The 15,688-nt window shown below is 40.0% G+C and overlaps 2 protein-coding genes across 8 annotated transcripts in view; one reads left to right on the forward strand and one right to left on the reverse strand.

The window, feature by feature from the left end:
- Positions 1-2,768, forward strand: part of LOC107732915 (phospholipid-transporting ATPase IB-like) — a 59,288-nt gene extending 56,520 nt beyond the window's left edge. For all 7 annotated transcript variants that reach the window (XM_016544358.1, XM_016544364.1, XM_016544383.1 and 4 more), the window contains one exon: positions 1,576-2,768. In XM_016544358.1, coding sequence (XP_016399844.1) covers positions 1,576-1,670 — 95 coding nt within the window. In that variant the 3' untranslated portion in view covers positions 1,671-2,768. The remainder of the gene's footprint in view (positions 1-1,575) is intronic.
- An 8,629-nt stretch (positions 2,769-11,397) lies between these two features.
- The window catches only part of LOC107732958 (protein shisa-2-like), an 8,971-nt gene continuing 4,680 nt past the window's right edge, over positions 11,398-15,688 (reverse strand). The window contains exon 2 of the mRNA XM_016544430.1: positions 11,398-13,067. Within this exon, the coding sequence (XP_016399916.1) occupies positions 12,487-13,067 (581 nt within the window). The 3' untranslated portion in view covers positions 11,398-12,486. The remainder of the gene's footprint in view (positions 13,068-15,688) is intronic.

The following is a 15,688-nucleotide window of genomic DNA, read 5'->3' on the forward strand; positions in this document are numbered from 1 at the left end:
ATATATATATATATATATATATATATATATATATATAAATGTATGGATTTAAACTATACTATACATTTAAACACATAAAATGTTTAAAATATAAATGTTATATTATAAATTATGTTTATCCTTCGTTTTAAAGCTGCAACATTGTGGCTTCCTTTTTTCAGACCCACTTGAATTATTTCCATGATCAGTGTTATCTATTCGCCACTGCCGCCCTAATATGAAGAATCAATAAAATACAGTGAGAAAAATAATTGTATATCGGCAACACAGCTGTACAGTGAGTGCTTTGATTGCCACACGTGCAAATATTCCTATAGTAAAGGCTAACGAAAAAAAAAGTTTTCCACGTAATCCAAGTTTGAAATCCTTGTGTGGGATAAAAACAAATTTTTATGTTTTTAACTGTCTCTTATGCTCATCAAGACATTATGCTTATCAAAATGGTAATATTGTCAAATATTATTACAATTTTAAATAATTTTTTTGTGGTGTCTCAGTCCCAGGTTGTTCGCTCCTACGACACCACCCGTCAGCGGCCCAGTCTGTAGCTGTAGCTACAGCTGGTAGAGACTTTAATGACAACTGTGCTGGGTGATCCTGCTGTGGCCTTTAAGCTGAACTAAACTGAACTGGGCACAGCTAGCGCAACATTCGGCTGAGCTACATAACACACCGCCTCCCGATGAGGGAGTGGATTTATAGGAAACAGAGGGTTGGGTTGGGTTGGGCGGGCATATTCTCACACCGAAACGGCCAGTCGAAATGCACTAGACATGAATGGACAGGCGAAAAGAGCCAAGTAGCATCCAGAAACGGAAGCCAGAGACAATGGTGTCTGTGTCACAATCACGATTCACAAGATTGCTGCATTTGGTTCTATATCGTGCGGGTGCGTGTTTGCATCTGCACTTTCATGTTATGTGAGCGTATATATCAAGAAGGATGTGCATATAGCTTGTCTGTTGCACTCGCTCTTATCCGTCATGTGTGTGTGTGTCTGTAATGTCAAATCTTTATATATAAGTAATGCCAAGTTATGCTGGTTTTTTTATTTCTTGTGGAAACCATGATATCTTTTTCTTCAGGATTCTTTAATAGATGTGAGGTTCAAAGGCATTAATTTTAAATGAAATTTTTTTGTAACATAATAAATGTATTTACTATGACTTTTAATGTGTAGTGTAAATATATGATTATATATATAATTATATAAATGTATGGATTTAAACTATATATATATATATATATATATATATATAAATGTATGGATTTAAACTATACTATACATATAAACACATAAAATGTTTAAAATATAAATGTTATATTATAAATTATGTTTATCCTTCGTTTTAAAGCTGCAACATTGTGGCTTCCTTTTTTCAGACCCACTTGAATTATTTCCATGATCAGTGTTATCTATTCGCCACTGCCGCCCTAATATGAAGAATCAATAAAATACAGTGAGAAAAATAATTGTATATCGGCAACACAGCTGTACAGTGAGTGCTTTGATTGCCACACATGCAAATATTCCTATAGTAAAGGCTAACAATAGTTTTCTCTCTCTCCCAATAGATGGATATGCGTTCTCACAGGAGGAGCATGGTGTGGTGTCTCAGTCCCAGGTTGTTCGCTCCTACGACACCACCCGTCAGCGGCCCAGTCTGTAGCTGTAGCTACAGCTGGTAGAGACTTTAATGACAACTGTGCTGGGTGATCCTGCTGTGGCCTTTAAGCTGAACTAAACTGAACTGGGCACAGCTAGCGCAACATTCGGCTGAGCTACATAACACACCGCCTCCCGATGAGGGAGTGGATTTATAGGAAACAGAGGGTTGGGTTGGGTTGGGCGGGCATATTCTCACACCGAAACGGCCAGTCGAAATGCACTAGACATGAATGGACAGGCGAAAAGAGCCAAGTAGCATCCAGAAACGGAAGCCAGAGACAATGGTGTCTGTGTCACAATCACGATTCACAAGATTGCTGCATTTGGTTCTATATCGTGCGGGTGCGTGTTTGCATCTGCACTTTCATGTTATGTGAGCGTATATATCAAGAAGGATGTGCATATAGCTTGTCTGTTGCACTCGCTCTTATCCGTCATGTGTGTGTGTGTCGGTTGTGGGGCGGCTTTTTGCGCTTCTCAATGTGTCTGCATGTGTGTGTTTTTGTTAAGTCCTAGCGTCTGCGTCTCCAGAGATCGGAGTTTGGCGTATCTGTCATCACTACGGCGAAGCAGTAGGGGAGGCCACTCTAAACAAACACAAAACAGCCACCCACATGCATACACTCTTTTTGGAGGAATGCCCTTTGCAGACCTGAGATGGGGGAGGTGTGGCTTACAGATGCCGCAGACACACGCATGCACCCACACGCATGCACTGTTCCCATCCAGTGAGGCTGCCAAAACACACAGTGATTCCTCTGAGGCGGAACCCCCACCCTGCAGCATGGAGCTTCCCAGCTTACCACACACACACAAATGCACCTTCTCTCGTTCTCTGTCTCATCTAATCTACTACTTAATGGCGGCCTCTGTATCTTAGAACTCATGTTCTCTCCGTCTGCTCCTCTATTTTATTCTCTCTCTTTTTCCAGATCAGCAATCTCAATGTCTCCTTGTTCTCTTGGTCTAGTTATCCTTTCATTCCCTCTCTGTTCCAGTCAGTGACTGCTGTGGATCACACCTGTAGCTTTTGCTTTGTCCGCTTTCACTCAACCTGTCAGATTTCTGGACTGATTTGTCAAATAAACTGGACTTGTGACTCTGTCATTCTCTTTTTAAGCCTGGTTTTTGCCATGTTTTTGTTGTCCTCTAGTGTGAGTAAGTTAATATTATTATTTTTCAGTTTAAATATGTTGATTCACAACTGTATGACTTACTTTCTTCTGTGGAACAAAAAAGGAGACATTAATAATGTTCTTGCCGCTCTTTTTTGTGAATTGAAAGCATATGGAGAGCAGTAGCTGTCATATATATATACCTTCGACTGCGCAGGGCCCAGAGGTGTACCTTGTTTCCCTCCTTCTGGAAACAGTAGTTATATGCATAACTCAATGTTCCCATTCAGTCGGTTCACTCGCTACAACACATGACTATGGGACATATATTCACACCATGCAAAGTCGCTGAACTAAACATAAGGGACCAGCACCGCCACCAGTGTTACCAGACGTACGATAATTATCGTATTTGTACGATAATTTTGACCTCTGTACGATGTACGATCAATAATGAAAAAAAATCCCATAATGTAAGATAATTTCATAATTTTATGACAATTCAAATGATGGTAGTTGTAGTCATAGGGCTTCTATATTCATACACGAAATCGGCTCATTACAGACACTCAAATGAGCTCATGCACACCTCGGAGCGTGTTAAGAATGCATGAGGGTGCCCTGCCTTAAAGCCAAAGAGCACTGTTGCGGTCCATGACGACAAGAACCCCCTCAACATCTGGCAACACGCAGGCTTCCGATGACAGCGGCTCAGATGTGGAGTTAACAGCTAAAGTCTGTCTACACTGGACGCGACAAAGCGAGTGTTAAAAATCATTTTAATACGTCATAAATAGAACGAGGCATCAGTTTACTGTCGGGGATGTGTCGTGTCGTGTCGCATCCAGTGCAAACAGTCACTGATTATAATGGTTTCTATAGTATTTTGTCGCACTGCTCGCGTCCAATGTAAATATGGTACACCTAGTTATCTATTGTGGTAATTTGCAGGTTGTGTCAAAAAGTTGTTGGTTTAGATAAATAGCTGTATTCTGTACGTTTGACTCGTGTACGATAATTTTCTAACAAATACGATAATTTTGAGCTTCTGGTACATTTACAATCTGGCAACACTGACCGCCACATACACCTTTCTTTTCAAGGAAGTGATGGCCTCCAGTTTAAAAAACCTCAGCGGTAAGCACGGACATAGCTACCGTTGCTTCAGTGACGTCTAGTCAAAAATTTAACAGACTTGTGAAGTGATGTCCAACTGGCAGCTGCACAAAAATCATAAAGCATGCCCATGACGTTTCCACGCCCCTCATAGAGCACCCAAGCACCCATGTGGGTATTAGTCATTAACGGGCATATGTAGACATAGCTGTCTACAATCCAATGCGAAAGATGCCATTCAGATAGCGGCTTCACATGGGGCTGAGTTAAATGACAAAAAGCTTGGTCACAGCCTGCTCAATGCACCTGAGTACAACTCGTACAAAGCATGAAATCTCCTGTCTTCCTTTGAGTCAGAGATTTGACAGGGTGGGCAATTTGAACAAGAGCACAAGGTATCCACCGACAGTGCATAAAGATCACATGCACTTCTCTGATGCCAGTACCAACCACAGGGTAGCATCCTTAGACTCAAGGATTCTAAAGGCTTAAAAATTAAGAATACCTAAGCATTTAAGGAACCGAAAGGCAAGTAGGTGCGGGCTTTGGCGCAGCACTATCAATGCCCTCATGACAAGCTGAAACGGCCATACAATAAACTTCCAGTGTGGAATGGGAGTGACCTTCCTTTGGAAAGTCAGTATCCCTACAATCACTTATACGGATCTTCGCCTGCACTAAGTTTCAAATACGCTCTACTTCAACGCAATGCTCTTCAAAATGCAAGCATTCTTGTCAGATCAATCAGATTCCCCCTCTCAACAGGCAGGCACTAGAAACCACAGTTCCAGCCAAGGGTGCAGAATCTGCCTCCTTCCTGGGACAGCAGGTCCCTGCATAGGGAAAAGACACCATGGTGTCCTTAACAACAATGTCATGATGCTCACGTACCATGCCTTTGCTGGCCAAGAAGCCACCAAAATCAGTGACAGACTCTTGCCGCCTCACCCTGTCCAGTGTGAACTGTATCAGTTCCCATGGCAGGAATGTGTACAGCAGAGTCCTGGGCTATACATGCGACAGGGTATGCATTTGAAACACTGCTTGTTCCATGCTGTCTGCAGCCAGGAGTAGGTCCCCAAATAGGCAAACAATCCTATGCTCAGATGGCACAGCAGTGCCACACCGCTTCTGCACATCCTGGAGATATGTGTGGCGCTAGGGACCAAAAACGTGTAGGCAACCTGCTCGACGGAGACCTCAGAAATTTTCTGTGCCCCGGGTGGCCATATGCATCCGGCAAATCCACCGATGTAAGCCAATCCTGTGGATTGCAGAGAGCATGACAGGTGACATATTATAAGCATTTTGAATGTGTAATACCTTTGTTTGTTCAACATTCATGAATCTAAGCTAGGGCAGAAAACCCCCCTTTTCTTTAGTGAGGAGGAAGTAACGGCTGAAAAACCGTTATCTTATACCTCCATCTTCCCTTGTAATACCACCTAAATTGCCACCTTGCTGAGGAGAACAAGGATTTCCTCCCTCAGCACTGGGGAAGCCCTCTTGGACAACAAAATTGCACGAAAGAAAGCGCAGCTGATAGCCCCACTGGAACCCACAGTGTTAGTGTGCGTGCGCGCCACCGCTCCAGGCTGACAGGGAGGATCCCCAGCATCACCGTGGGGAACTCCTGTGTCCTTTTGCAATCATTGCTGGATATTGCACATCACTGCATTTACCTCCTCTGTCGGCACATGGCCCGATTGTGAGGTAAATAGTTCCAATGTGATTGGTGACAAATCAACAGATGAGACATTGTATGATGAACGCACACTTTCTTTAATTGACAACATTAAAACCGAACCCACTATCTTGCAGGGTCCTTTTTACACAATCTGCATATATTGGCAGGCAGGTTCTCGCCAGTTTTTACAGGAGTCAAACAGAACCCACAAGTTTCTCTGTATCAGAGGAGGGTCAAGCCACTCCACTGACAAACTTTGCTGCCATTCTTCAAAACAGACCCATGCAAGGGCCCTACATCACTTGACTTCCATCCACCGTCTCGAAGAGCGGGGAGGGGAGCTGCGATCTGCCCTGCTTGGAAAATATAATCAGAGCATTCCTTGTCCGCATCCAGTGAGAAAGTTAAAGTGCTGCTCAGACTCAGGGGCAGCCAGAGGAACCTTGTAAACAGACTTTCCTCTGCCTCCACACGATCGTCCTAACTATCTGTGGCATCCCCAACAACGATGAGAGCCGCATCAGGATAAGCCCCAGAAGACTGGAGTGGACTGTGTCTGGCCACTGCCCCACCAAGCACATGCTACACACTGCGTGAGTGTGGAACGATAGAGCTGCTTGGCTAGAGAGAGCCAACCTAGCGTGGACAACTCCCAAACACTCCGGACAGTGCTTGTGACCATAAACACCCAGATGCCATATGACAGGGGTGAGATCTTATGCTCAGACATTTCTCATGAAAAAGTTTATCCATTTGTTAGCTGTGCTAAACTCGAGCTAAAAACTTTTCTTTTATGCCTTTTTCTTCAACAAGTGTCACTACCGTGGGTTGAATGTGGCATGATGGTGTTCTAACAGCATGGTGAAGAGCTGAAGAACAAAGGGAATGTCATTGGCCTTTCAGGCGTGAATAAAGGTGTCTTCAGCAAATGGCACAAGAGCGCGATATCCCATAGTCATGTGTTGTACCCCTATGGTTGTACCGAGTGAACTGACTGAATGGGAACTGCACGATTCACTGACTGATGACTCTGTTAACTCACCAGGGAAAGAACCTGTTCATATGAGTCAATTGTTCGCGATTTGGAGAATGCAAGGCTTGCGCTTCCACAGCTTCTCTTATATGTGACAAAAAAGAAATTTCTCTTGACTAGATTTTAACTCATTGCTTCAGATTCATACTGGTGAGTAAATGATGTCAGAATTTAATTCATTCTATTCGAATTTACACCATACATTCATCAGGTTTTTAAGGGATTACCAAACTTTGAATAGCAGCCTACGTGAGAAAGTGTCAAAGGGCTCACAGGCTCAGCAAGAAAGATCGTTTTAAAATTACTGAGCTAAAAGATGAGCTTTGTGTGATTTGGTTCACTTATATGCTGTCTTAAAAAGTGAAAGCCAACGTTCACCAGCGGGCTTATAAGTGGAGTTTGATTTGTGCTTTCTCCGGCCGGGTTTGTTTGAAGTGCACTTCAGAGAGTCAGAGTTACAGGTTAGGAAATGAGCTGAGGTGGAGTGTTATCTTTAGATTAAAGACAGGAAAGAAAGGAGAGGACTAACACATTTACAGCATGTGTAGATCTTACCTTATTTAAACCCCAAATCATTCAGTTTGCCAAAGAGCACATTGTGCATCAGTGCACAAGTGTGTATGTGAAAGAAAATCTGTGAAGGGGGAACTACACAGATGTGCTCAAATAGATATGTTCTGAATTAACTATAGGAATGGCAAATGGATATTTAGAATAATCCCATACGTGTTAATTTAAGTCTTAATGTAACTGTAAGGGTGTGTGTGACCTTGTAAACTCCATCAGTCCCGTGAACCCTCATTGCTAAGAAGTCCACACCCACGCCTTTGAATATGAGCCAGCTCTGTCCAGCTCCACTGCCTCCAATATGGGGAATCCATTCCTGTTCCACCTCAGCAAGCACCATGTGGATCCATTTCAACTGTCCAAAGACTCCCCAAACGTTAGTCTGACCCTAAAGTTTCCATATACAGATGCCAAGAACACAGGCAGACTTGACTAAATGCAATTATTGTGGGTTTTGTTTGTATATTATAGTTGCAGCTATTGTCTGGATGGAAAGTGTGACTAGTGACGCGTGCTGTTAAATGTGTTTAAAGACTCTTGTTTGAAGAGTTTTTATTCTAGCAAGGTAAACTAAAAGCTATTTGTGTTTTAGCACTTTCAAGTAATATTTATATTGATATAGCTTTAAATTGTCATCCTGTCTCATATGCGCATGTGCACAACAAATATTACTAACTGAACACAACTGTCCTGTGGCCTTAAATGTTTGCATACAGAAAATTAAATGACGAAAAACACTTAAGTTTTCATCATGCTCAATGACATACGGTCAGTTCTGAGGTTTGAGTTTTGTTCAAGGTGATTAAATCAAGTGTTTTAATAATCATAAATAAGTGGAAGTATATTTATAATAAAATGTCAGGTAATACTTGGTGCAGTATGTGTAATTTTAAAGGGGTGGTTCATTGCGATTTCACTTTTTTAACGTTAGTGTGTATTGTTGCTGTTTGAACATAAACAATATCTGCAAAGTTGCAGCGCTGAAAGTTCAATGCAAATGGAGATATCGTCTTTTAAAATTCTGGCAGTTTAATGCCTACAAAAACGGCTGGTAGGGACTACAAGAAGATACTTCCTGGGTTCGTGACATCACAAACCCGTTTACAATACAACCGGAGCACATGCCGCCGAGGTGAGGGGCGGGACTTTTAGAAGCGCACTAGAGGCATTCCCTTTGTTAGCCAATCACAACACACTGGGCTAGCTAACCAATCAGAGCCCATCGCCTATTTCTGAGGGAGGGGCTTCATAAAAGAAAGAAATGATCAGTGCGTTTTTCAGAGAAGGGACAGAGCAGTATGGAATAAAGGTAAATTATGTGAAAAATAATGCATTTTTAAAAAAAATGAAGCATTAACACATGTTAGACTGCATCCCATAAACACAATCAATTCTAGAAAAAAAACCAGTGAACCACCCCTTTAACAATAACAATTTCCACTAAATTGATGATTTCCTTCACTGTGGAACATGTCATGTTCAGCCTGTTAACATTTCTCTATTACACTTGTTAACAGCCTGTAAATGTCTTTTGAACTGGCAGCACTTCATCTGTCAACAACTTGAAGAACATTACAATTTTTATTCATCTAAATTATGTTGACAGGCACTGTAACTTACTGTCACTCATCATTATCAGCATCCCCCTCAGAGAGACCAGCAAAATGACTTTTATCTTTTAGAGTAATTTGACTGTAAGACTGTGATTTTTTTTTTTTTTGTTATGTTTTGGAAGGAAATTAATACTTTTATTCAGCAAGGATTCATTATTGATCAAGTGACAGTAAAGACATTTCTAATGTTACAAAATACTTATTTTGACAGTTATTTCGATCTTCTGTTCATCAAAGAATCATAAAAAGATGTATCACAGTTTCCACAAAAATATTATGCAGCACAACTGTTTTTGACTTTTCTTGGGCATTAAATCAGTATAATTAGAATGATTTCTGAAGGATCATGTGACACTGAAGACTGTAGTGATGATGCTGAAAATTCAGCTTTGCTATCATGGATTAAATTACATAATAAAATAATTAATTATAAAAATTGTGATAATACTTCACAATATTACTGTTTTTTTTTTTTTTGGATCACATAAATGCAGCCTCTGTGAGCATATAGGTGACTTCTTTCAAAATCTTACCAACCCATTATATAAATATAATTTATAGCTGTTCAATCATGACGTCAACAGCCTAATTCAGCATGGGTTCCAGTATCTACTATATTTAAAAGAAATATGAACATGTGCGTAGATTTTTATGACTAAATGTCTTTCTGTAAGTGCAAACACTTAGCATGGAAACTATGCAAAGATTTATGCATGCAGCCCTTGGTCTCAGTTTCGTCATGAGTGTTGAGAGTGATGAAAGTCCGAGCACTTAAAGGCCATGTGTAACAGGACTCGGGTTTATTTTAGCCATTAGCTGCATGTCTTCATTTGAGAGCGCCACAAATACCGCTGACAGCAGTACTCAGCATCTCTTACAAACAACCCAGTGACACTTCACAGTCTCTAAAAATATTTATTATAATTAATATATTTCATATGTAAAAGACACATAGCACCCTACTCTCAGAGAGAGAGGCACATTCAAACTCAAATACTCATTCAGTTTCACAAACACATATCGTACACAAAAATAGATCTGATGTGCATGTGAAATTGCCCACAGAAACAGCCAAAACAGACATGCTCCCTGTCAGGACAGACTGCTACTTTTCCTATAGGGGTAGAAACCATCCTACCTTAAACTTTAAAGGGATAGTTTACAAAGAAAATGAAAATTCTGTCAACATTTACTCTCAGTGGAACACAAAAGACGATATTCTAAAAAACTGTTTTTGTCCATACAATGAAAGTCAGTGGGGTCCAAAACAACAACACTATTATAACTTCTTTTATTATTATTCTATTATTTTAGTATTATATTTTTAGGATTATATTATATACTATTATATTATTTATTAATATTTTGAATTGTTTTATTTTTAAATTTTGCTTTAATTTTAGTTTAGGTTTTAGCAATTGTGTTATGTGCTTTTGCCATGTTTTACTTATTTTAATATTTTTATTTAGCTTACATTTATTTTTAATTCAGTTTTTGTTTAACTTTAGTATACTTCAACTTAAACTTTAGTTATTTGCCAAGGCAACATTTTTTATTTTTGTTAGAATTTTTTTTCCATCTAATATATAATTTTAGTTTAACTAAGCAGTTTTGCTATGTGCTTTTGCCATTTTTATTAGCTTAAGTTAAATATTTCTATTTAGCTTTTATTTCAGTTATTTATATATTTTCATTCAGTTATTTATATATCAGTATATATATATATATTTTTAGTTGAAGTAACTTGTTTTATTTCAGTTAGTTGCCAAGGCAACATTTCTTATTTTTATTTACAATTTTTAAGTTCAAGTTTTTAATCTAATATATAATTTTAGTTCAATTTTATATGTATTATGTATTTTTTTCATTTTTATTAGTTTTTATTTAAATATTTCTAGTTTTTCCATTTTAGTTTCAACATTTCAATTTTTTCATGTAATATGTATATTTTATTTCAGCTGTATTTCAATTAATAAAAATGATTTTTAATAGTTTAGTTTTAGTTAAAGGGGTCCTATTATGCTTTTTCACTTTTTAAATTTTAGTCAGTGTGTAGTGTGTATGTTTGGGCATAAAAAAGATCTAGAAAATTACAAATCTCAAAGTCCACTCCAAAGGGAGATATTTCGTTTTTAAAAAATCCCTTTTCAATCGGTCTTTGTCAGGTGATGTCACACTCTGTAGAATCGAACTGCATTTTGGGTATCGCCGCCATTTGTAAGGTATCAAAGCCGAGGTGTTCTGTAGTTGGAGAATTGTCTTTTTTATTTGATTTAAAATGGTACGTTGTTGTTGTGTTAAAGTCTGCAATAGTGAATTACATGATAGAAAAGGTCAAAAACTCACCACGAAGAAAGATATTTTAGGTCTCACACTTGAAAACTAATCGAGCCGTTTGTGCCAGGCTGGGGAGAAAGGTATTTTCATAATGTAAATTATGTGAAAAATAATGCGTTTTTCGAACCACCAAGCATGAGAGCATGTTCTAGTACACCCCCAAAACAAAATCAAGACTTTGTAAAAGAGCATAATAGGACCCCTTTAACAATAACAACACTGACTTGCATTGGATGAAATTATCCTTTTTTTGTGTTCCGCAGAAGAAAGAAAGTCATAAAGGTTAGAAACAACATTTTGGAGTGAACTACCTTTTTATCTTCCAACTCTAAAAGCCAAATAACTCAGACTGGTGATTTTAAATCAGGCAGTGTTTAATTTCATTGTGATTTTTCTGCCAGTCTGAGATCTAATACAGGTGATGGCCTTCTCCTGGAGGAGCCTGGGACTTTTCTTTTCTCACTAAACTGCCGCCTTTGAGCGTGCTGAAAGAAACCCACTCCAAATGAAATGCCCTGGAACCCTTTTGGTACTCCTTGAGTTTACCTTATGCTAACAGAGGGGAAGAAAAGTGGCACACATACACAGTTCTTTCACAAGGCAGAGACTTAGTGAAGGGGAACAGAACAGTTGGCAGACAGTTTTTACTGCGTAATTGACTCTGGTGCTTTCTGAAGACCGCTGATCTGAGCTACACACATCTTCGCACATTGCTTTCCCAAACACAGGCCTATATTTTTTTATATTTTCTATTCAGTTCCTTGGCAATGCGAAAATGACTTTGGTTCTGCAGAATGTGAGTGTGTATATGCGAAAGTGTTAGTGTGTGTGTGTCTACTGTATGTGCATGTTTTGCAGTGGGCAGGAGGGTGGAGCGTCACAGTCTGTGTCCTGTGTTCACTTCATTAGATTTTAAGCATCCAACAGGGAGCCAGGACTGTTTTTCACATTACAGCACCTGTGATTCCCATTACACACAACATATAGTGCACTACACACACACATTTTCACATACTGCATCTCATAAACCAACACACATATACAGTCACGCACAGAGCACACATGCACGGTTATACAACTCAAATATACATCACATATGTACACACACGCGCTTCATTTACAACGGCACTGTTAGCACTTTTCAAGGCACATTACACACACACATCCAGTCCTTTTTTAAGCACTGTGTCCTTTAAATCACAGAAAACAATGTTGTGTTTGATAAAGCACCAGTTTGAGTCTCATTTGTGAAGGCTGCAAGCCATGACTCAATTTTGTGCCCTGAACTGATTCTTTGTGAGTTTGTCTTGTGATTTCAATTCAGACTTGCATCCTGGTCCCATTTGCATTCACATGGTAACCGGAGGGTATTTCTGATCCCCCGTCACACTGGCCACACTAGCCACGCTGGTTGGCGGAGGGAACGGAGACTGCAATGGGCGGTAGCCCACTTGAGCGGGATCTAGGAAGACAGGAGCCGGAGTAATAGGGTGGGCGAAACCGATGTACTGAGGATGTAGGAATTGGCCTTGGTGAGGAAGAATTTGAGTGGCTTGCTGGCAGTTAAGCACTGAGAAGTTGGTAGGCATGTTCACGTAGACACTGGCATCCGGCGGAAGGCAGCACGAGGCCTGGGCGCGGAGCAGAGGGGCGGGTGCGGGACGGGGAGCGGCGGGCGGAGCTGAAGAACTGGAGGAAGTGGCCGTGCTCGATTGGCGGGAGGATGAGCCTCGCGAAGTACCTGTGCTGGCCATCATGGGAATCGTCTCGAGGACGCGGGCGCTGCTGGACCCTCCTCCTGAGCCGTTGCCTGATGAAGGCTCCTGTTTGGGACGGAGACAGCGGCAACAGCACACGGCAACAACGGAGCCCACCAGCACGAATGCAACGAAGACCGAGCCGACAATCAGGAAGGGCACGTAGATGGGTACTGCAGAGCAAAAACAGGAAACTTATGACAAACTCATGCAAAAGATATATGAATTTAAGTTAAAGTAAAACTTGTACTTAATTTACTTAATTGATAAATTTGATATTTAAATTTTCTGGAAAAGTGTGGTGAGTATGTGCCATATAAATGTCACTCGGTTTTACAAGAATATTTCTACCTGTTTTTTGGATGGACTAATTTATGTTGATTATAGCTCCAACATGTTACCCAACACAAAGTTTCTCAGTTGATTCAACAACTTTTTTTGTGTTGTTGTAAAAAAAAAAAAAAACTCTTTATTTATACAGTACGTTGTGATTTTAACCCGCCAGTAAACAGACCGAAGTAATGGCCCATTAACACCAAGAACGATAACTATACTAAATTAGCATCCACACCAGCGTACGATAATTTTCTGTTTATTATAAGCACGTGCTGCAGTTTTGACGTCTGCCGCTTTAAATGTTTGAGCTCTTTACAGACGGGTGGATTCCGACTGACTTACAATGTTTTGATCTTTCATCTGGAAAGTTCTGAAAATTATTGCAAGTGATTCATTCCTCTGTGTTGCTATTGTTATAGTTGTATTGTGGATTTCGCTATAAAACATTATAGTTATCGCTATAATTATCGTTTTTGTTGTGAACGGGCCGTTACAAAACTAAAGTACACATTATAGTAACATTTCCCAGTTCATTTCAAAGACAACGTAAGAGAAAATGACTCAGTGAGGTGAACTCAGTAACAGCTCTGAACGATTCACTGATGCAAACCACTAAATCACGAGTGAATTAAAGGCTGTTTTGCCAAACTTTCTGACTGAATCATTAAAAAGAACCTGTTCATAAGAGTTATTTGTTTGCAAATCAGACATTACGGCTCGTGCTGTGTTTGTTGTTGTGTACAGGAAATACTAGCGCACATTCAGATGATATCTGATAAAACAAAGCTTGTATAGATTTTAAATTATTGTTGCTGTTTTTATTTTTTAGCACATTTGCCATCATTAATCGCAGTCTGGGGTAACTGGTGGCAGTTTACTGGCCAAAATCTAAAGAACCAACTCAAATGTGCATCGCCTTTCTGCTTCAGGGTAAATCTATGGGATTTTTTTTTTTGCCTGTTTTATCATCCACTAGGTGACAATCAGATCACTTAGAAAAGTAATCTCATCAACAAGCAAGCTGCTAGATTTGAGGTATCATTCATAAAGTACAGTTTAATACCTTGTTTTTAAAATGTGATGCTTGTAATGCAACCTTCATAATGTATTTAGGTCATCCAGCTGTATTCACTGCCACCGATACAAGAACATGTAATGTTATAATGTGTATCAGGCCTCCATAATGTCAAAAATAGAGAAAAGTGCTGGCTGGACATGGGAGGACTTTGGGGAGTTTTGTTTGTACATAGCCCTTGAGCAATGTTTTTCCTTCTCAGAAAGCACACATCCGTTTCGAATTCCAGTATGCATCCGAAGCAATTGTACCCCCAACTGCCATGAGGAAGACTAGAATATCAGTAGTGTGACTGAGCTCAATGTAACTTTTACACCTTTAAAAATAACAATAAGCAAGTTTGAAGCCTAAAGCATTGCTGAACCTTGTTGATGTGTCACAATATGCCATGCGTGTATATCTGTAAATCAGAGAACAGAGCGCTCGCATGTTTCCATCCTGCTCACAGATGGGTAACCTGCCGGCTCATGTGAGATGAAGGGATCTGAGAGAGAAGCAAAACTGAAAGACGGGATGTTCCACCAGTGACTCGTCCCCAGGGGTCTGGGGCCCCTCATTAACACTTATTAAGACAGGTTTGATCTTCTCTAATCTCCTGCAACCAGTGCTGACCTTTCTGCCCTTACTACCTGACCGTGTGCATGCTTTTTCCGACAGATAATTCTGCATTAAAAGTGACCTTTATAGCTTAATTAGACATCTGGGCCCATATTCACAAAACATCTTAAGGCTAAAAGTATCATAACTCGCCGATTTAGGAGAAAATCTTAAAAATAATGGGCGTGTCAGTCCTAAATTTTTGCTCTAAGAGTATTTCACAAAGTGTTTGAGCACTAAAACTAGCTCCTAAATCTGTGAAAGGGAGTAGTGAAGAGGACTCCTAGTAGGGATGCGCCAATCCGATATTCATATCGGGTATCGGCTCCGATAGTGCCATTTTTCTCGGATCGGGTATCGGTCAGAGAGGGCCCATCTAAATCCGAGATTTTATTTTATTTTTTTTCGATTGTGCGAATTATTCTGCGTTACTTCTGAAGCCATATGATAGCTTAACCCTTTAACGGGTACGATCACACCGGTGTGATTAGAACTTTCAGTGCGTCACGTCATCAACCGCTGAATTTAAATCCGCTTTCGCGCTTTGGCGGAGCCAGATTGGACGCGCTGAGCGCTTGTCATATTATCACAAATATTCAGTGTTTTCAACCATATAATGCTTATTTTAGGTTTCAGACATTTAAATACACATAAGTACTAGCAAAACCATACATTTACAGTTTATGTGAAAGAATGATTATCATTTCCACACACAGAGATACATAAATTCATTTATTTAAATGAGGGAAAAAAACTTCACTGGTATCGGATCGGTATCGGTATCGG

This window comes from Sinocyclocheilus rhinocerous, unplaced genomic scaffold (genome assembly GCF_001515625.1).
Source record: "Sinocyclocheilus rhinocerous isolate Xijiao unplaced genomic scaffold, SAMN03320098_v1.1 scaffold1245, whole genome shotgun sequence".
NCBI classification, from domain to species: Eukaryota; Metazoa; Chordata; class Actinopteri; order Cypriniformes; family Cyprinidae; genus Sinocyclocheilus; species Sinocyclocheilus rhinocerous.